At 39.4% G+C, this 22,940-nt stretch overlaps 1 protein-coding gene across 3 annotated transcripts in view; it reads right to left on the bottom strand.

The window, feature by feature from the left end:
• ROR1 (receptor tyrosine kinase like orphan receptor 1) overlaps positions 1 to 22,940 on the bottom strand; it is a 160,116-nt gene that overhangs the window by 40,382 nt on the left and 96,794 nt on the right. For all 3 annotated transcript variants that reach the window (XM_079982396.1, XM_079982394.1, XM_079982395.1), the window contains exon 2: positions 6,300 to 6,371. In XM_079982396.1, coding sequence (XP_079838522.1) covers positions 6,300 to 6,369 — 70 coding nt within the window. In that variant the 5' untranslated portion in view covers positions 6,370 to 6,371. The remainder of the gene's footprint in view (positions 1 to 6,299; positions 6,372 to 22,940) is intronic.

Below are 22,940 nucleotides of genomic sequence, written 5' to 3'. Positions count from 1 at the left end.
ATAAAGGATGGAGAATAGTGCAATGAAGTGGATTGTGTGTGTATATATATAAATAAATGTATGTGCCTACCCATCTACGTGAATAAAATGGCTGAAGAGTAATGCTATGAAGTCAAAGATAAGCAGTTATTTTTGACATTTTGACATACAATCACATTAGAATCTGCTTCTTATTAGCCCTTCCTTTGCCTGTTAAAGGTCTATTTTTTAAACCCCAAATGTCAGGAAATCTGGAACAGAAATGTACAATAAAACACGTCCCTTGGCCCTCTGATCTATTAATCTTTCAAATAAACCGAGATAGCTGGATGAGCCAGGGCAAGGTTATTATATATAGCTACCTTGTGTGTAACGTCAGACATTCATTATACACACTGGGGTTTATAAGGGGGAAAACCCAACCAAAGTCTGAAATAAGTTACACATTTTCTGAAACAGTTTAGCAGACTGGTGAATGGTACTTAGGTCAATTTCTTTGGTACCTTTTGTTGTACGACCTTCACATTTTACGTCCTATATTACCCATAAATGAGACATTCAAGAAACACAAATTCTCAAACAAAAACACACACTCTATCAGTGGAAAAGCAAACAAAAGAGCTAATGTGCTGTAACTAAAAAAATTCTCAAACAAAGTCATAGTAATTTACTGCCTCAGCTACTCATGGGACCCCACAAATAGAAAACACACACACACACACACACACACACACACACACACACACGTCCCATAAGGGGTACTTGATTTACTGAATATCCCTGTATAGCAAGAGAAAATGAAAAGGTAAATTGTGCATGAATATGAAAGCTGTAATTTTACCTCTTTTCACCACATGAAGCAATTTCACATTTAAAGATTTTGTGAGGAGAATCATGGATAATCTATGAACCATCACATAAATGAGTGACCAAAAGCATTAGATTTAGTAGAATATTAGAGAATCTGAACACTGGGGATTTTGACCCTCTCAAAACCAGCATTAACAGAGCCATCCTCAGCAGTACACCAGAGTAAGTGAGCATAGGATTCAAGCATTCGATCAAAAAGGAAAGGGAGCAAAAACTGCAGGGAGGGAAAGTTTGAGCAGTGACAACGATTTTACAGAATCCCTGCTGCTACAGAATTTTTATATATTAAGGAGTACTCTATCAGCTCCAGTCATCGTTGGAAGACTTTTGAAGAATGCTTGCCTGAATAGCAAGGTTTTCAGAAAGGGTCTGAAACATATCATGTTGCTGCTTGTCTAAGAGAATAGCCACTATCATCCTAAAAGCCCTACTCCTTATGATGGCGGAGCAGAAAACAGGGGCCATGAGGGATTACTAACATGCCCTTCCTAACAACTGCAGTTATTGGACAGGATCATAAGCAGTTAGGCAGCCAGTTCCTAAGCCATGCTAATACCATGTTGCCTATAGTTGGTATCCATCTGTCTCAAGATGGAGTGTGCTTCTAGGGGTGAAGTCAGACTGCTGTATTAGCAGCACTGAAGTGACCTTCCCAGGGGGCAAGCCCAGGCTGTATGTATGGAAGTTCTAAGCTGCTCAAACAACTGATGTAGTCCAAAGGAAAGGAAAGCAATACGTTTGGCACCAGCTTGGCTGCAGGAGTTGCCAGAAGATGCAAGATGCAATCCAACCATCTTAGGGACTCCACTTCAGATTTGTGTAGGGTTTGTACCTTAGCCTTTCCTTCTCCCAAAGATATCCCGTAAAGCAGCGGAGCTTTAAGACCAGAGTTTTCCTTCTCCTAGATGGGCTACCTTCTTAAGTTGATGAGCTCCAGCTCCCCAGGACTTTGTATATTAGCACAAGACACAAGAAACATAAACTTGGTCTGGAAGCATATTGGCAGCCAGTGCAAGTTTTTTCCTGCAAAGCCCCTTCAAGGATCAGCTGGCTACAGAGCTCCCCAAGGGGAATTAATAGTGAAGCTCATCCCAGTTGGCTCAATTTCATTGCCAATCAGCTGACTGGCAGTAACAGGAAGTCTCCCTTGCCAATACATAACAGTGTGTGTACTGTAAGGCTCCTGATGGTGCACTGGCAATCCCTTATTATGTCGGTTGTGTAGCATATGGGTGTGGTTTGGAAGAAACAACATTGTGGGCCAAATTGGGATCTGTACCATGCCTAATTAGGCATGTGTGCCGGAGGTCCCCCACCCCTGCTCTAGCCATGATTGACTTGTATATATGAACTGGTGCTCTGCAATCACAAGATCTTGTGTCTGTCCTCTCAGTAGTCCTAAGACAATCTATTGTTTCTTCATAACAAGACTCTATTTTCCCCAAAAGTCTGTAGACTCAGATTTCTAATGTGCAATGCCCTTTTGACAACTGTTAAATTCAGCAGCAGCAACAACATAATAATCTCTTCTCTGTAACAAATGTCTGCTGAAAAGTAGGAATAGAAACAAGGGTGGTAGGTAATGCACTTGATTAAAATGATTTTTTAAAAATGATTTTTTTAATTTAAAAAATGCAGCATTTATTTCTCTTTAAAGTTTTGGTGAGAAACCACCACCTCCCTGCTGCATCAATTGCTGCTTTCAACAGGTCTTCACGGGTGGTTGCGTCCCTTTTAAATTTCATTTCCTGATAAAAAGGATAAACAGGCAACTGTTTAATGCTGCCAATTTAGCTTATATAATCAAAACTGAAAGTTGAATGAGTCTCAGTTGGTAGACAGTCACTGGAGAAGTAGTCAGGTTGAGGGCAGGGGAGACAGAATAACAAGTTTGTTGTTGTTGTTTTTTAAAAAAATACTCATTCAGTTTTACAATAATTTAATAAGAACATGAAAAACATACCCAATGAAACACTGAAGTGTATACATTTGTGGAGTTGTTGGGGGAGGGAGTGCTTCTGAAGAGTGGCAGGAACTGTGAAGGTCACTGAATAGGGACATCTGCTTAATTGGGAGTGCTGGCTGGGAACCAATTTACATGAGGCGTTTAACAAGCTTTAAAATCCGGTTTATATGGATGCTTCTGAGACCACATGCCAGTTCTTGTGGAAAACAGGTGGAAGTTGATTTCTTTAAGCTGTATGTTTGCATGACCTGTCATTTCTCAATGCACGTTTAAAAACACTGGAAGTTCACTGTGGGCGAACTACTGACCTTGCTATTATATTTAATAAAACCATGGAGGCAAAAGCCCAGAAAAAAATTAAATATGGATACCAAATGGTTGAAATATTATGACTTATTAATAGAGGAAGAGGAAGGCTATAAATTAAGACCATTTGAGCAAATTAAAGATAAGTTAAATTGGCTACATTACCACCAGATTAACGAATTGTATAAACTGGATAAGAAAAATGGTTTTGCCTTGGAAAAATCTAAGTTGGAGATGGAGTTGTTAGATACTGAAGGTAAAAACTTATCTAAAATGTACAAGCTTTTGCTGGACTGGCATACGAAAGATGAACAAGTTAAATCGGTGATGATAGATTGGGCAAGAGATTTAGGACATAACATAATGTTTGAGGACTGGGAAAGATTGTGGAAGAAAGGGGTGAAGTTCACCGCATGTACTTTGTTAAAGGAAAATATTATGAAAATGATGTATAGATGGTATTTGTCCCCTGTAAAATTAGCAAAGATGTATCATAATTGTGATAATACATGTTGGAAATGTAAATAAAAGAAGGAACATTCTTTCATATGTGGTGGACCTGCTCCAAGGTGAAAGACTTCTGGGAAAAGATTTATAATGAATTGAAAAAAATGTTGAAATATACTTTTATAAAGAAACCAGAGCCTTTCTTCTTGGAATAACAGGTTCGGAATTGCCCAAGAAAGATGTTAATCTATTTTTGTATGCCACAACTGCGGCTTGTATTTTGTTAGCTAAAAAGTGGAAAACTCAAGAACTACCAACAGCAGAAGAATGGCAGATGAAGATGATGGATAGTATGGAGCTAGCCGATCTAACCGGAAGAGTCCGTGACCAGAAGGAGGAGGAACACCACGAAGAATGGAAGGAATTTAAAGATTATTTAGTTAAATTTGTTAAGCTAAAATAACTGGAAATAGCGTCCAGATACTTAAAGGGCTTAGGATTGTATCTATGTTAACTGATAAAATAATATGTTTAATACAAGAAGGAGAAGATTTAAAGATGTTAATGTTTAATTTAAAGAGAACAGTGGTGCCCCGCAAGATGAATGCCTCGCAAGACGAAAAACCCGCTAGACGAAAGGGTTTTCCGTTTTTTGAGGTGCTTCGCAAGACGAATTTCCCTATGGGCTTGCTTCGCAAGATGAAAACGTCTTGCGAGTCTTGTGATTTTTTTCGCTTTTTTCTCCCTTTTTCTAAGCCGCTAAGCCGCTAATAGCCGCTTAGCCGCTAATAGCTGCTAAGCCGCTAATAGCGCTAATCCGCTAATAGGGTTGCTTCGCAAGATGAAAAAACCGCTAGATGAAGAGAATCGTGGAACGGATTCTTTTCGTCTTGCGAGGCACCACTGTATTAAAATTGGCATTTGGAAAACCGTTATAAGGATGTGCAATGAAATTCAACTAAGGGGAACGAGGAAGTCGTTTTACAAAGTAAATAACTGTTATTTTCAATAAGGTTATGATTTATGTTTGTTATGTTTTGTTTGTTTTATGTTTTTGTTTGTCATTGATACTGTAAAAACTAATAATTTTTTTTTAGTAAAAAATAAAACCATGCTTTGCAGTACTTTAAAGGCCAGATAAGAGATTGGCAATCCCACCCCAGAACTGACCATTGGAAAAGCACATGTTCTGCATGTTTTAAACCTGGTTAAACTTTGTTTTTATAAAATATTTTAAAGAAAGGGCTAGGTAACAAGTGATGAGAAAGATCTCTGTCTGAGCCTTCCAGTAAGGGTGGACTGGAGAGGGACAAACTTTCCAGCCCAGTACAGTGGTACCTCAGGTTACATACGCTTCAGGTTACAGACTCTGCTAACCCAGAAATAGTACCTCGTGTTTAGAACTTTGCTTCAGGATGAGAACAGAAATCGTGCTCCGGCAGCACGGTGGCAGCAGGAGGCCCCATTAGCTAAAGTGGTGCTTCAGGTTAAGAACAGTTTCAGGTTAAGAACGGACCTCCGGAATGAATTAAGTACTTAATCCGAGGTACCACTGTATAAGGCAACTTCCTATTTTCTTCCCATCCCTTTGGAAGGGCTATAAGGCAACTTTCCCCGACCAGAAAGTGAAAGAAAGAAGGGTATTTTAAGAGGCCAAGAATTCCACCTTCCATGATCATATTTCTAAGCAGTGGAAACACACTATCACCAAACAGAAAAAGAAAAAAGATGCTTTGCATGGGTGAAGCTAGATGAGAAGCAAGAGAAACAAGTGTCAATACATTTTTCCCGGTGGAAGAAAATGACAGCTTTGGGAATGTGGGCAATATCTCTGTGTAGGACTGGAATGAACTCCTGTACATGGGTGTAGCCAGGATTTTTAGGGGGGGAAGCCACGCCAGATGTTTGGTTTCCAAAAATAATTCGAAAACCAGAACAATCACTTCCGGTTTCCAATCGTTCGGGAGCCAAAACGTTCGAGTTTACAGGTGTTCGGTTTCTGAGATTCTACTGTATTGATTATACACATATCTCGAGTTTACAGATATGTTTACAGGTGTTCGGTTTCTGAGATTCTACTGTATTGATTATACACATATCTCAGAAACTAACAGCCATTTGAAGACATGGAAAACAGGTATGCCAGAACAACTTCACGTTGTGTGTGCATGGGAGACTTGTTTCTCATGCAAGCACAAATGAAATTGCAGACCAACACATGCCCACTGTGTGTGTGTATTCAACATCCTAATTCTCTGCATGCTGTATACAAATATTAAAAGATTTTTCATTCCTCCTCCCAGTCCAGCAACTAACTGATTGCCTCCAAATTTCATAGCAAAATGTGCATGCAAGGCTACTTAGACCAAAGCTTGTTAACATAGAGTCCAGGCAGGTAATATTGAATCCAGATTCCAAGAGGCACAGATGAAATGTCAGGTAGGTCATAAACTGCTATAATTCACATCTTGACATATTTTCTTAACATGTGGAACGTGTTACTTGAAGTAAGAAAGGGGAGGGAGTGAATCCCAACATTCTTCAGAAATCACAAACTGGGGTGTAATTGAATATCAAATGATTGCTTGGCATACAAAACAGGTCTCAATTCCTCCTTCTTGTGACTTTAACAGCAGATTTTGATATGATCAAGCACAAAACAAAGGAACTTTAAGAATGGCTTCTTAAAATCTAGGATGATTTTTAATTCCTCTTTCCCCCCTGCATTTACCTTTGTCTAGTTCACTTGACACATTCCATGATGATGTAGGCATTAAATCAGCAGCAGCCGACACATTCATTGCTGAAAGAAATCAGAGAGGGGGGAGAAAGAGTTAATACAAGCTGTAGCCTATGTAATACCATAGATGGTTTTGAAAAGTATTTGGTATTAAGATATCCTGAGCAGTGCCAGCATTGTTCTGAATGCAAAGACAAGCATTGTTCTGAAGCACAAGATTGTTCTGTTGAAAAAGCAGGAGTCATGATGATGATGATAAGCAGGGCAGACTCAAGACACTTTGTTGCCTGAGGTGAAGGACAAGATGCCACCCTCCCCCAAGGCACATACAGAAGCCGGTTGGACTGGCAGTTTAATCATACTCCAATACTGGTGAAAGGGAAATACAGTCATACCTTGGAAGTCAAACGGAATCCGTTTTGGAAGTCTGTTTGACTTCCAAAATGTCCTGAAACCAAGGTGCGGCTTCTGATTGGCTGCAGGAAGCTCCTGTAGCCAATCGGAAGCCGCAGAACCCATGTTGGACATTCGGGTTCCAAATAATGTTCGCAAACTAGAACACTCACTTCCAGCTTTGCGGCGTTCGAGAGGTACAACTGTACTTGAGGGCAGAAGGCCAACCTAGGGGGTACAAGGTAGGCCACATGGCACTCACAGATCTGCCTTCCCTGCCCCTCAGCACGTACCACCTCAGGCAGCTGCCTCACTCTGCCTCGTCATAGAAGAAGAGGAGTTTGGATTTGATATCCCGCTTTATCACTACCCAAAGGAGTCTCAAAGCGGCTAACATTCTCCTTTCCCTTCCTCCCCCACAACAAACACTCTGTGAGGTGAGTGGGGCTGAGAGACTTCAAAGAAGTGTGACTGGCCCAAGGTCACCCAGCAGCTGCATGTGGAGGAGTGGAGACGCGAACCCGGTTCACCAGATTACGAGTCTATCGCTCTTAACCACTACACCACACCGGTGGTCAAAGGACCACCCCTGACTATGAGATTCCATACAAGCTAAATCTTCAGGGACTAATCAATGTGTGTGTATGTGTTTTTGTAGCTTTTGAGGAGAAGATTATTGCAATGCCACACTCACACTCAGTAGCTTAACACTGTATGTAGAAATGTAGAATAGGATACAAACAAAATAAAAGTACAGTGGTACCTCAGGTTACAGGCCCTTCAGGTTACAGACTCCGCTAACCCAGAAATAGTACCTCGGGTTAGAAATTTGCTTCAGGATGAGAACAGAAATCATGCTCTGGCGGTGCAGCGGCAGCAGGAGGCCCCATTAGCTAAAGTGGTACCTCAGGTTAAGAACAGTTTCAGGTTAAGAATGGACCTCCAAAACAAATTAAGTTCTTAACCCAAGGAACCACTGTAATGTAACATAAGAGGTTTCAGCTCAGGTAGCCATATGGCAAGCTATAATCTTCTACCGGAGCTTCCAAGTCTCAGAGTCCCTTTCCACTTCCTATAGCGCATCCTCATGACTTGCCAAAATTTGAAAAATGTGATGTGCTTTCAAAGGTCTTGAATGTTAATACCAGTTTTAAGACCAAAAGACAAAAGCAGCTGTTCAAACTACACAGGCATCCATGCTTACTTGTGTGTGTATGAGCACAAACAAATTATTGGCACAGTTGACTTTGAAAATACTAGGAACTCCTGCTAGTGTAATTGGGCTTCTCAACCCACCTTCCCAAATCTGCTTTGGGGGATCAAGAGAAGCCCTACGACAGCTTGGCAGTGGCAGGGTTGTGGGGGGAGAGACTGTTCTGTCAGCCAAGGAGTAATGTTTTTGCTGATTGTGGCACTGAATTCCACTCTGCTTGTATTAAAAAAGTTAGGTTTTAACTGAATCAGGTGTTTGTGTAAAGCCAATAAAGTCATGCATAGTAAGGACACTACACTCTCATTGTAAAAAAAAAAACCCCACAAACACATGAACACACACACACAAAAGGGAAAAAAAGTTCTCTTTCAAGCCCACCTGGTAGTAAAGTTTATTTAAAAGTCAGCCAAGTATTCCCAATGTAAACACAGAGGCTGAAAGCATTATAATTCATCCATAAATGTTTTCATGGAACCAGCTTTTAACATACATGGCACCATGAAGCCAAGAATTTTAAGGCAATATAAATGATATATTGTCTAAAAGAGGTACCATATAGTCAGGTAATCTGAATGCCAAAATTTCCATGAGATTTAGAAACAGGGAAATTGTCTCAGAATATTTTATAGGATTAATATTATATAAAAGTGTTTTGGATGGCCAGTTGGCTGTTGAAATAACTGAAAATATGCAAAATCAAAATGTTGTATGGATATTTATAAATATAAATGTAGATTCTGCTTATAAAACAATGCACATTTATGATGAAATATTTTTGTTCCTTGTCTATTGTTTGCTTTCTAGTAATAATAAGATAATACAGTTCTTTTGAGAGTCTGCCAATAAATAATGTGTTGGATGCAGGCTTTGAGTTCCATGAATGGAAGAGCTTCTTATAAAGTTATTTTATCCAGTGGGGGCATCTTGCAACTTGCACTCACACAGAGAAATCTGCTCTGGAGATTTAACCTTCCTAAACAGATTCTGGGATGACACAAGCAGCTGCAGGAGGCAAAGGAAAATCAGAAGAAAAAAAAACACCTCAGCACCACACACTCTTCTGAGCATATCTCTCTACAAGGGATGCTTGATCCAAACCACATTGCTCATTCTGTTTTTTACTTTTGCTTCAGCTTTGGCCAAAGCCGTACTCCCATGTTTCTCATTGCATTGCTTCTGTTATTTATTTACTTTTTCAAATTAGAATTTCTTGGTCTGCAGAAAGGTTGCAGAACCTCCAAGAATATCTATATACTTGATGCTGTACTATGGCCTGGGGCACACAATTTTCATAGCATAGCCCTTGTGCTGTCTGCTAATTTCCCCCTAAAAATTTACCAGGTAAAGGAGCCCTTCTCAGCAGCCAGGCTTAAGGCCCATAATTCTCATAACAGGATAGTGGTTTTGATGACAATGCCAGTGCTAAAGAAAAAAAAAATGTATTAGCATTTTTTAAAAGGTCCACAATTTTTTTTGAGAAGTACTGTGCTAGATTCCTTACAAGTTTCCAGTTAATTCTTTTAAAACAACATTTTGATTTTATTTGCTTTCAGCTTCATAAATATCTCGGTATTGTTTAACACTTGCGTATATATTTTATATATCACTTTTTAAATTAAAGAAAATGATTGTAAAATACACACTGATCATTTTTTGATTAAGAATTATGGGTTGTATCTGACTAAGGGTGGACCTACACACAGGAGGGGAAAACCCACTATAAATAAGTCAGAAATTAAATTGTTATAACAAAAGAAAAAGAAAGCTATGGAAGATCGCTCAGAATTATTATTATTATTATAATTATTATTATTATTATCCAGCGCCATCTGGTGTTGCATGTTTATAACATTCAAAACGCTGTTTTTTACTAATGTAGCTGAGTCTTACATGATACTTAGACACTTAACCCATTGGGATCAATGGACCAAATCTAGTTACACACTTAAATTCAGTGATCGTAATGGGTCTATTCAAAGTTTACTTGGTCAGATACAAAGCTTCCTCGCAGCATTAATAATAGAAAGTAACATGCATTTATTCCAATGGTATTTGCTTTAGAGATAATTATATTATATATGCCTTTCAGTGGAAGTCTGGTTTTCAGTATGGATATAATTGTCATTGCAATGACAACTCAATTGGAGTCTTGGCACTGATGAAACCAAAAGTGTTCATCTTTCATCACCCAGCACTAGATACGCCACTCAAGTGAGTCATCTATCTGAGACTGTAAAGAAGATTATTCTTTTGTGGAGACACACTAAAGAGTTATATTGATCACCTTGAAATCTCTGTTTTATGAAGAAGCCAAGACAGAGATGTTACTCAGAAAGAATCAATGGCCTAGAATGAGATAAGAATCTGAAGAAACATTGGGAGGCAAGATCTTCCACCACTAGCTCTTCATAGAGTATTTATCGAATATCTTTCTCCCTGCACTGCAAACCATAACTTTATTACCTTTTCCCTCTGTATAGCCACAGTAATCACCAGGTTTCTGTGTTGAATAGGTGAGGAAAGCACTGAAAGCCCACATATTTAGTTGATGTTTTTGCAAACTTCCCTGCATGTCTGATTACATATACATAGGTTCAAACACTGTAAAAAAAAATGGCATGGTGAACAAAGGCCTGACCCAGAATGGCACGTTGACAGGAACGGCTTCTTGGTAATAATTTGCATGTGCATGGCAAGTCAAAATTCTAAATCCAGTCCTCATGCTCATGTAAATCAAGGCCAGGAAGGAATTCCTGTCAATGAGTTTGCACCTGCCCAGATGTTATTTCATCCCCATGTCATGCCCGCTGGGATACTCATGGTTGTACAGAATGTGAATTTGACCCTAGTCTTGAGGTGTTTCAAACCCTCATATGCATGCCCATTTCCTGAAGTATACAATTTCTTAATCTAAACTTACCACTCACTGTATCTTGGGCCCATCAGCCAAATTCATGTATTACCTGCATGGGATATTTTCCGCTTCCTCTTGGTCCAAGTTGCTCTAATAGAGTTTGAAGGCCAGAAAGTTGTGGCCAAGCAGCTCATAATGGTAGCACCACCCATGCTAGTGTCCCATCTTATCTAAACTGGCAACCCTGTCATAAGCAGTAGAAGTATTATCTGCCTGTTCTATAGAATTCTAACCTTCAAATATTACCAGGGTGATAAGTTAGTTGGAGGTAAACATCATACTTCACTGATAAAATAGCAAATCAATTGGGCCAGCTTGAGAATAATTCTACATAGTCCAGTGGTGCTTCAGTTTGTAATTCATAATGTGCCATTTCTTCAAGGTGAGAAGCAATTCTCACCTTGGGCCTAATTAGACCCACCAGGCCTTTCCATTTGGCCACACCCACCAGTCCCAAACCTGATATTCGTATATGGGGCAGGTGAAGATAGGATTGGACAAAACAGGCTTTTGCAGGCAATGTCAATCAGCTGATTGGCAGTGCCTTCAAAGCCACTTGTGCAGCAATTCCCAAATGGTATCAGGTACGTTTGGGAAGTCTTATGCTCAGCACTTCTGTTATGCTCCACAGTGGTCATCTAACAGCTCACAGGGTTCACCCAACATCTTTGTGATGTCAGGTAACCGACAGGTAGGCAGAGCCTGAAGGGGTGTGTGGAGATAAGGATCTGGCCCACCTCCCAGATCCAGTCCCCACTCCTGCATTTCAGGGCTGGCCTTCTGTTCATTTAAGGGCCAGGCTTGCACTTCCCTGTAGTATCACAGAGAATAGGCAATAGCATGCAAATTTGATCTATTTGCATCTCTAAAACCCGAAGGGTCCATTCTCTTGGGGCCACAGTGTTTTCAAAGTGCAGTTCTCAGGAATCTTGATAGAAATCAGAATCAGTATTTTAGAAGAAGAACTCTAATCAGGTTTGAGTTTTCACCAACTATTATGAAAAGCAGGCTAAGGTTATATTTTGCTTAGGCTTTTGTTTCAGATTGGAATTTTTAACCCAAGAGTGGGAACACACACAGAGAACTGGGCCTTTTAAACCTCACAAGCCTCCACAAAATGTGAGTAAGCTTGGGGATGTGCTGACTGGATAAATTCTGTCAGTCATTTATTCTTGACATATATAGAGAAAGGAACTTGGCAAAACAGTCCTGGTTAAACCTCACTGCCATTTCCTTAATCCATACCAGGTGTGAAGATATTAAAAATGCTTGGATGGGATATCAGAAAGCAAGTCACATAGTGGTATATATTTTGTGCTCTATTTATGCTTGTCCCATGTATCCCACCGTTATGGCTGCTGCGTCACTCAGGGGAGTAGGATGGGTTACCCATTCCTTTAAATTAATGTAAGTTTTGGAACCAGTCATCTCACACTCAGCATAAACACTTCAGATTATAAATAAAGTTCTTGTTATAGGACGTCAATGCACCACTGAATGAATGTCTACTAAATCACATTGGGGAGAAAACTGTTGATAGTTCGTAAAGGTTTTTGTTCTCAAAAAACCACCACCAAAATATTCATCATACGGGGAAAACAAGGGTAGTTAGCGTTGTCAGATTTGACAATGATGATCACTTTTAGAGAAGGGAGGGAGTGCCTGGAATTTGTCCCTCTACTTTCAAACTGACTGGTGTTTGATGCTATTACTGCTGACAGGCCACTTGTCTGTTTAGTGGTGTGTGCATGATAGATGCAAAATCTTTCCCCATAACAGAAGTGGACTTTTCCTATTCACAACATCCTCTAATGCATCCGATAGGGATGAAGCCTGTTTCTGAGTCTGGACTGCCAATGCAGAATATAAAAGCTACGATTATAAAATATAGACTATAAACTGCTGAACATTAAATATAAAATGGCCATTGGCTGTTAAATATATAATGCTGTCAAATATCAAATAAGGGACACCAAATATTAAATCCCATTAGATATTGGATGTCAAATGCTAAACAAATACTCAACATCAGAATTTGTAAAGATAAATCCCTATGAAAATATATGGGGGGAAAGTTACTTTGAGGGAAAAGTTTAGTGGAAAGTATAGCAAATATGTGTTTGGCTACTTCAAAACAGGTTGCCATTTAGGATTATATAGTTAGTACATCAACACTTATTTCTTACGCAGCTCAAGGAAAGCGATTTTTCTATGGAACAGAGAGAGAGAGACTTTCAAAGCTGGAATTGTTGTTTTAAAGTGATTTGCAGGAGGATTTGAGACTAGGTTTCTTTTTTACCTCAGAACAAAGAACATGAAAATGTCTTGTGCCACTGGAGATGTTAAGTAAATCTTCTAAACAAACACACTTTGCTTGGGGAATTTAAGGGATACTTAGTTTCAAATAAGCATGAATACTAACTAAACATCACTAATTAAAAACCTAAAGAGCTTTTAGTGAACTGTGAAATAGGATAGAATGCCCATAAAAACAACTTTTATGTTTAAAGTGTGCCCATTCACCAGTGTGAAATAAAAAACTACCTTCCAGGGGCACCTTCAGATTTCAGTGGGAGAAGGAAATATATTTTTAGCAAGGAGCAGTAAGCTCCAGCAAGGTCAAATCTGAGCTCTTGGACACATTCAAGGTTAAACAGCAAAGAAGCAGTGTGTTAAGGCAATTTTTATAAATATCAGAGTAGCTATAGAAACATTGCCAACACAGGACTGCCACACCTTTTTAAGAAGCCAATAATTTGAGCATTTGGCATGCATTCCTTAAATTGTACATAGCACATTTAATTGTTTTAACATAATGCACTTAATTGTTTTAACATGGTTGCTTTGTGTGAAGTTAGAACCACTGAGAAATAATCATGTGTGCAGCGCTAAGGAGGGAAATCCCCCTCGCCCTCTCTAATTGACACCCAGGGCTACCATTGCACAGCAGTTTTACACAAAATACTAACTGGATTTACAGACAGAATCTGGAACAGAGAAATATCTAGAAATATTCTTTGATGCCTTCTTTCAGAGATAATGCTTTAGAGTCCATTGTAACCAACACCAAATTTCAGATAACACCACCGGTAAGAAAATGCATAACACCTCAAACCAAACTCCACAAACCTCACAGATTGGAGGCTAAAGCCAAGGTCTTAACAGATGTGCACTGTGATCAGCAATGATGCTATGCAATATCACAAAATGTGCTTGCTTACAACTTACACTCCAGGCATCCATGCTTTTCCTTTCAGGCCCAAATTCCAAATGAGGAGGATGGAGTGCTTAGGACAAATAAAGATGACTCATGTTGTCCTGGGCCTGTACTGCATTATGAAGCATCGGGACATTACTGTACTGCTAGGGGAATCATCCTGTGATTTCACCCATGCCTCTTTGCTGCTAGCCAGCAGGATGGGTTAAAGCAAGAGTCACCAACCTTTTAGGGCCAGTGGATGCATTTGGAATTGTGAGAAACTGCTGAAGGCTCCAGTCAAAAAATGATTGTCATGGGAGTGTGGTGTAACACAAAATGGCTGCTATGGAGACATGTAGAAGAAGATGAGCCAGTGCAAACAGGAATCTCATGCATTGTGGAAACCAAGACATTTCACAGCTGCTACAGGAGTTATTGGTGGACACACAGGCAGCCACAAGCACTACATTGGCATCCCCCTGGGTTACAAAGTAGGAGATAGGGACTCCTTTGATACATTAGGAACAAGACTGTCACTGCTACCAATGACTCTGCATGTGGTGCTTTTTGCCCTGTTTCTTACCACCATTAACATTTGATGGTTGTATCATGTAAGTTTCAAAAATACCGCACTCATTTAATAGATTTTAAAGAGCCAACAAAAAAGGTGCATCTTGGCAGTATGGAGGTGGAGAACCCACTGGTTCACACACATACTGAGATCTGCATCCTGGAACATAGGATTCTATAACACAAAAAATTATCCCATTCTGTTGTAAACGAATAAGCAACAAAAAGGCAAAACTTTGAGGATAGAAGACATGACTTGACCAAGATGGCATCTCTCATTTTAGAGAACAGTCTTTAAGCCTGAGCTTCATGGGGTCAGAAAGCAGAACCTTCTATACAAACTTTAACTTCTGCCCCTCCGAGTGTTAGATCCCTGCCAAGAGAAGATAGCAAATGGCACAGCTGCTGAAAGAGTATTTATGCCAGGGTCTTCTCCACAATGGCACCACGGGTCTAGAATTTCATCCCTTGGCTTGGAAAATACATTTCACCCCTTGTGTCTCTTCTTTTTGATGGTCACTAATAAAGGACACCATTTTCTGTATTTCGTCTTGAAGTTGCTGTGTTGCTCCCTGATTCTGTACTTTCACTGTTTTCTTATACAGTGGTACCTCTGGTTACGTACTTAATTCATTCCAGAGGTCTGTTCTTAACCTGAAACTGTTCTTAATCTGAAGCACCACTTTAGATAATGGGGCCTCCTGCTGCCGCTGTGCTGCTGCTGCACGATTTCTGTTCTCATCCTGAAGCGAAGTTCTTAACCCAAGGTAATATTTCTGGGTTAGTGGAGTCTGTAACCTGAAGCGTATGTAACCTGAAGCGTATGTAACCCGAGGTACCACTGTATTACAATTTAAAATAAAATAAAAATTGCTTGGAATTGTTATTTCTAATTGTAATTGAATAAAATGCTATTCACCCTGTGGGAAAGGGTTTGTGTGTGGAAAAGTGGCATAAAATCCAAGAGGAATAAATGGAAACGACTAACAACAATACAGGAGTCCCTTTTAAACTAACAGACATCTTCCTCAAAATATTGGGTCAATTTGGGGCACATAAAGAAAAAAACACAGCTGTAATAGTATCCATGAAACAGAACTATGCCAATGCATAGAATTCAAGGAAGCTGTTGTGAGAAAAATGATGCTCCATCTGGAATTTACATTGTGAAGTCAAAACAGAAACCTGTGTGCCAGCCAATCCAGTTTCCAGTGGGAACTTGATCAAAAGTACTTCAGGGAAAACCTGTTCTTCCTATCAGACCAAAGCACCTCTTGTGCCTGACTGATTCAGTTAGTTAGCTATGCCTGTAGGCACACCAGCCATTTAAACATAGTTATAAATGAGAACAGCAAAAGTACCATTCTCTATATTTAACCCTGCACATTAACAATCTGCATTCTGGTTTCCACAATCCACGAAATGAATTCATAAATACTTTTAAATATGCCATGAAGTCCCTTTGTAGGATGCCAAGTCAATTAACTGAAAAACCAATTATTTCAATATCATGCGCTTCAATCTGAGCGACAGCACTGAAACTATCTACATGAATGTGGTGGTTGTGCATTTAAGATACTTGTAAAGGAAAATATGAGATTAATATATATAATATCGCTTAAACAATGACAGCTAATAATTCTGGTTTGAAAACAAAAGGAACTGAGAAATGCAATCTGTGGAATGCTTAACTCTTCAACATCTAGGATTTAGAACACAGTTTCCAAGTCAGTGTAAAAATAAATAAATGAAAGTTTCACAGGCAAAGGACAAGATATAAAGAACTGCTCCATACCTTTCGTTGGACATAAAATTAAAAGCAAAATATAAATGGTAAAAAAGACCCCCAAATTTAGGTGAGTACAAAGGCTTACAGTAACTCAGTGTACTTTTTGACTTCTTTTATTTTCTTCCTTTTAACACCAGACACACTCCTTAGCTTTGCAAAACAACTCTGTGGCCCGGGCAACTGTTGTTTAAGAAACAGAAAATCCAAATATCCATTGGTAGCACAGAACTAGTTGCATGGTCCTTTGAATATCAGCCAAAATACCTACTTTATACACATTTAATGAAATATATGATGAGAAATTACTCTTGACTAATGAGACACAACTCTAATTAAATACTTCTTGGTAGTAAGCCAACTTAGTCACACACACACACACACACACACGAGAGAGGGAGAGAGAAGCTGGCTCATATCTAACTTTATTGATTTATTGCATATGCGACATAGGAGTTTCATGTGTGATCAAATCTGATGCAGCCTTTCATAATCAAACTATTTGTTGTATTGGTCTTCTCTCCCCCACCCCCACTCCAATAGCTACAAATTTACTGTCCCAGGTCAAAACAAGAGAGATGGGTCACAATCTAGACAAATCTGTACGCACACAGGTCAAGCAAGAACTTTTAAAAAGCCTATTCATTTTTGAACATCAGCTCCAATACACATCATGCTACAACACAAACAGATTTTTTCAAATTCCCTAAGTTTCAAAAAAGAAGCTTCAAACACTTCATGGAGTGTTTTCAGTGTGTGATGGGTGACTAAAAACTGTTGTTTAGTTCTCTGGATTGTGTTTCAGCATCTAATTCTCAAAAAAAAAAAAAAAATTAATGTGTGATGGACTTGAGAACAGGTTCATCAATCTTCTGTGCTTGGTAACATGCACTGGGAACATTACATGCACTCAACACACAGAAATGTTAGAAGGGTATTAGAACTGCATCAAAGGAAGAACTGTCAGATTAACTGTCTATCAACTGTCTTGGGTAGCATCTCCCTAGGTTCATTAAGCATCATACTGCCAACTCACTATGCATGCAGAAGCTGAGAAAGGGATGCGCTTTTTAGTGTGGTGTTATGCCCTATAAATAGAAACAAATGGTGAACACGTATACTTGTTGAACTGTCTATAATGAAGCACTGAACTGTCCATAATGTGCAACCTGCAAAGCCACCTGCTCAACCCATCATCTGCCTGCTGAAGTTCATCAAATGGAATCTCCCTCATGTGACTTTGGGAATAGGTCACTTTGGGAAGCCCAATCATCTCCCATTACAAGAGCTGGCATCAACCGGAGCCAAACGTAGATGAATTCACAACATACTGTACGTACTGCTGTTAGCCTTTGTTGTACGGCATGGCAAATGACTAAGCCCAGCTAGAAACTATGTTTCCATGGCAGATATGCCTCTCGCATGAAACATGGCCCTGGAATAGCTTGTACCAGAATGTCGCAGAGATTCAGAACTAGCTGATTACCCCTGCCCTAGAGGAACAACCTGAAGCACTTTGACCAAGAAACGAGCATAATGCATCCACTATGATATGTGCTACTCGAATATCACTTTGGTCTCAGACTGAAATCTGAACATGGACTTTCAAGACCTGAGTTCAAAACCAGCTCTGCCATGTTTCACTGTGTAGCCGCATCTGTAAACCCTTCTCCTCCTCCATCTATAAGGAGATGGGAATAATAGTGAGTTGTCTCATTCAATGAAATTTGGAAAACAATCTGCAATGGATGTGCTAATTTTTGTAACTCTAAAGGGTTTCCACTGCACTAATTTTGCGCTTTGAATTTCAAACAGGTTAGAGTGTCCAGGCTGCTGAAACAGTTAGTAGTGGTTTTAATAGATCTTTTCAATAAGAATTCACTGAAATAAACGATCCATAAAGTTATACACTACCCATAAAAGCTATAATGACGGCATGGATACATATTGTTACCTTTGATTAATCAGGAACTGTAATTATTATTATTATTATTATTATTATTATTATTATTATTATTATTATTATCATTTATTACTTATTATTTATTACCCATCTGGCCAGTCCTCCTCAGCCACCCTGCAAGGCTCCCAACAGAATATTAAAAGCACGATAAAACATCAAACATTAAAAACTTCCCTAAACAGGGCTGCCTTCAGATGTCTTCTAAAAGTCAGATAGTTGTTTATTTCCTTGACATCTGATGGGAGGGTGTTCCACAGGGCGGGCACCAGTACTGTTATCCCTGCTGTATAACACTACATTGAAGTTCAGACAATTATTTATTTATTTTTTATTCGTGGAAATATTTATATGCTGCTAATTAGTTTTTTTAAAAAAAAATCAGAGTGGTTTACAACAATTGTACCATTTCCCCTCAGGTTTCTGGATTTAATTTTACAGTTTATACATATCTTATAGACTTTATCTGCAGGGTACAATGGTACCTCAGTTTTCAAAAGTTTCCGTTGACGAATGTTTCGGAACTCAGCCGCCATAAACCCGGAAGTAAATGCTTCCATTTTTGAACACGCCTCAGAAGTCAAACAGCTTTCGCTGAGTGTATATATTATTGTTTATAAATTTGCAGACCGCCCTTTGCGCCTCGGTTTTCGAACATTTCGGAACTCAAATGGTTGTCCGGAAGAGATTATGTTCGAAAACCGAGGTACCACTGTACTACGGCACACAAGTAGAATCTATCAAAACACCACTTAGAGCCCACATCGTTAGCTAGCATTATAAGCTTCCTTCCCTGTGAATCTGAATGGCAGCAGACTCCCTATCTTAATTTCCAGAACCGGGACAAAGGCAGCAGTGCTATTACAACCACCACTACTGTACTTACGGCACATCAGATTAAACTATCATTTTATCTTTGCCACTGGGGCTTTCACTTTCATGTACACGCTAAGCGGTAACTCCATGCCACTCTTTGTTGTAGTAATGCCTAAAGCCACTGAGAGTGATGAATGAGGTGTGGAACTTGTTGATGATGAGACATCACAGACTGACTATCTAGGCTCAGCACTTGGGGGGTAGAATGGCAAGATACCAGAAGATTCTGGGCACACTGGTTTAATCTTTTGCAGGCCTGAGTTCTCATAAGGTTCTCTATTAAAGTCAGCAATATTATTATTAGACGAAGTAAAAATTAGTCTCAGAGATAGGACGTAATGATTACAGTGAATCCCGACAGAGCCAACACAACTCTAGTAGTATTTGCTCTGCGAATTTACCTTGGTCCAGGGATTACTTGATCAGGGTATATTCAGCCAAGATGTTAAGTGTCTAACTTAATAGAAAAAACAGTTGTCATACATGGCACACAAACAGAGGTGCTGTGAGAGCAAGTGAATCTTGATACACATTTAAGCAACTTTTTCATGAGTGGAATTCACACCTCATGATTTACTTATCTATTTTTAGCAGCTTGGTCTTTTAGTTAAGGTCAGATATAAGATCAACTTTAAGTTCGAAAACACATCCTATCAGTGTAAACAACACTCTCTGGAAGGCGAGATAGCTAACATCTTTCTCATCTCTGCAACCGAAAAAGTTGCATAAGAAAAAAATTATGCAGATCAACTGAAAGCTTTCAAAGGATATACTAAGTACATATATTTTCATATGACTTCATAAACTATGGAGCTTTGTTACAAACATCTTGCTGCAACAGAGCAATATTTCAAGTGATCCCCAAAATGTAACTAGTTCTTACTGGATGCTAGAGTACCCTAAAACATTGTTAAGGACTTTAAATGCCAAACACATTCACAAAGAAGGGACGCAGGTGGCGCTGTGGGTTAAAGCCTCAGCGCCTAGGACTTGCCGATCGAAAGGTCGGCGGTTCAAATCCCTGCGGCGGGGTGCGCTCCCGCTGCTCGGTCCCAGCGCCTGCCAACCTAGCAGTTCGAAAGCACCTCCGGGTGCAAGTAGATAAATAGGGACCGCTTACCAGCGGGAAGGTAAACGGCGTTTCCGTGTGCGGCTCTGGCTCGCCAGAGCAGCGATGTCACGCTGGCCACGTGACCCGGAAGTGTCTCCGGACAGCGCTGGCCCCTGGCTTCTTAAGTGAGATGGGCGCACAACCCCAGAGTCTGTCAAGACTGGCCCGTATGGGCAGGGGTACCTTTACCTTTACCTTTTTACATTCACAAAGACCCAGAACCAATTTGGGGCTATTATAAGGCTACTTACTGCAAACATTTGGCAGCACACAACATTCAAAAAATGTTTGGTCTAGGACTTCATGAACCTATTGGTCTATAGCAAAAACCTGAGCCACTGCCAAACATGATTGACACTTCAGTTTGGAATGATTAAACATAAGCGGTGCAGGGGAAGAGAACAAAACAAATCAGTCAGCAGGTAACAGGTGTGTGTGTGTGTGCACACAGAGGAAATAGAGATAAAAAGCTCTCATCTTTGAGAAAGGTGCAAGCCCTACAAAAACCAGGCTTCATCTGCCATCTATGTTTCACAGGAAGGAAAAACCTTAAAGGGAGAGAAGATCAACATGAAGGAGTGAATCCAGGGATACTGCTAGAATGAGCAACCTGGTACTTGTACTAAATTAACCCAGTATCAATTTGCAGCCTTGATAACAAATGGACTTTTGATGACAAACACCCTAACTTGGGAGTAAGCCTCAATGGGCAACAGAAGAATAGCTCCAAGTAAACATTCATAGATGTACAGTTTTAATGTGTGTTTCATTAAATATTTAGTAACTTTAAAACATTGGTCAAAATCCAAAATAGAGCTAATCAATTTCAATAGGTTAAGCATAATTAATGTTGTGCTAGATTGTGGTCACTGTGTCCAATGGTGATAATTCTCAAATACATGACTAGCACCCAGAAGGAACTCTTTCTAGCATTGTGGCTGCAACTGAAACACCAACTCCTGATCATGTGAATGGAAATTTGCTAGATTTTACTGACCTACATAGGAAGCAACATATTCCATGAATTCCAGTAATCAGAAGGTATAGATAATTAAAAGTGGAACAATACAGAAGGTTCTCTATTAAACACAATCTAAAAAAGCTTTGTAAGAAATCAGGAGGGAGGGAGGTGGTTAATTTTCTTTGGACCTTCCTTTACAGACACCCAGGTGACCCCACGGAGACAGTGCATTTCAGATAGCTTAGCTCATATTTTTAGAAACCAGTGCACAGCGATAAGCAAGAGTATCACACTAATGTGACAGGGAGCACAAGTCAACGTACCCAGTACACCCATGTTAAGACATTTGTGAAACCTGATGCCCTGGCATCTGCCAGTGAAATTTTTGATATACTCCAGTCCTCTGTAGAGAAGGCTTCTCTTTTAGCAACTCATAACATGCAGAACATTTGACTTAATTCAACTGCTACAGAGGAGAATTACATAACTTTTAGAAATTTGCTTTGGCACAGACTAAGGACACAGTGGCACCGTTTGTGTATACTTAGCAATTTCAGCATCCAAGGATTTTTCAAGCTTGTTGGCAATCTAGCAAGAGAATGCAACATGTTCCTGGACTGGCAAAATGCAGCAGGGGAAAAAATGGCTACTTTTTCTTTTTTATTATTTAGGTTGCAGTCCTATATACCCTGTGAGGAAGTCCCACTGAACACAATGGGCTTCCTTCAGAGTAGATAGGCAGTTTTTAATGTTGGAAGCTGCCCAGAGTGCCTGGGGCCATCCAGTCAGATGGGAAATAAATAAATAAATAAATTATTATTATTATTATTATTATTATTATTATTATTATTATTATTATTATTACAAAGTGACAGGAGGATTGAAAGTAGGTAAGGGTGATGATGGCCCTCTATATCTCACCCCTTGTGACTGGGCCATACAGAATGACATTTTTGTGAACATTTTCCCAAATATAAGAATTGCTGCCAAACTGCTACTTGCCACTGCCTGGCTATTTTTGCCTAGTTAGAATGTGTGCTGGATCTCTGATGGTGCCTCTTGTTTGCCGAGATTGAATATAAAGATGTGAGTTTGTACAGAAACTAGGCTACTGCACAAAGGTAACATAAATTTTGCTTCTGACTATGTATAACTTTGCTTCTGTCCCTGCTCACCATTGCCATGTGGCCCCTGGAAGGTTGCACAGAAAGGAGTGTGGTCCTCAGATTATTTTTTAAAATTATTATTTTTTATTTTTTTACGCATAAGGGGCTTTCTTTTTAATTAAAAAGTGAAAAGAAAAAGAAAGAAAAGAATATAGTATACCACTGTAACAATTGTTAACAGTCAACAATTACATTTTTTAATCTGCTGCATTTTGTATAAATGATTTCTAAATTTCATTATACTTCTCCATGCGAAGTCTACTTCTATAAGCAATCTGCTCCTAGGTAGCAAGTACAGTCATGCCTTCAATCCTTTGAATAAATGGAACTGTAAATTTATCTTTCCAATGCAGGAATATCAGTCTTTTAGCCATAGTAAACTTTAAGATGGCTCCCCATTTCTGATCTAGATAATTTAGACCTAATGAATCAATCTAGCATAACATGCTTGTAGCTAACTATCCAGCACAGTCTCTCAATGTG

Source organism: Podarcis cretensis (genome assembly GCF_951804945.1).
Source record: "Podarcis cretensis genome assembly, chromosome: 6".
NCBI lineage: Eukaryota > Metazoa > Chordata > Lepidosauria > Squamata > Lacertidae > Podarcis > Podarcis cretensis.
Note: the sequence above shows the minus strand (reverse complement) of the source record. Positions and strands in the feature narration are given on the sequence as shown.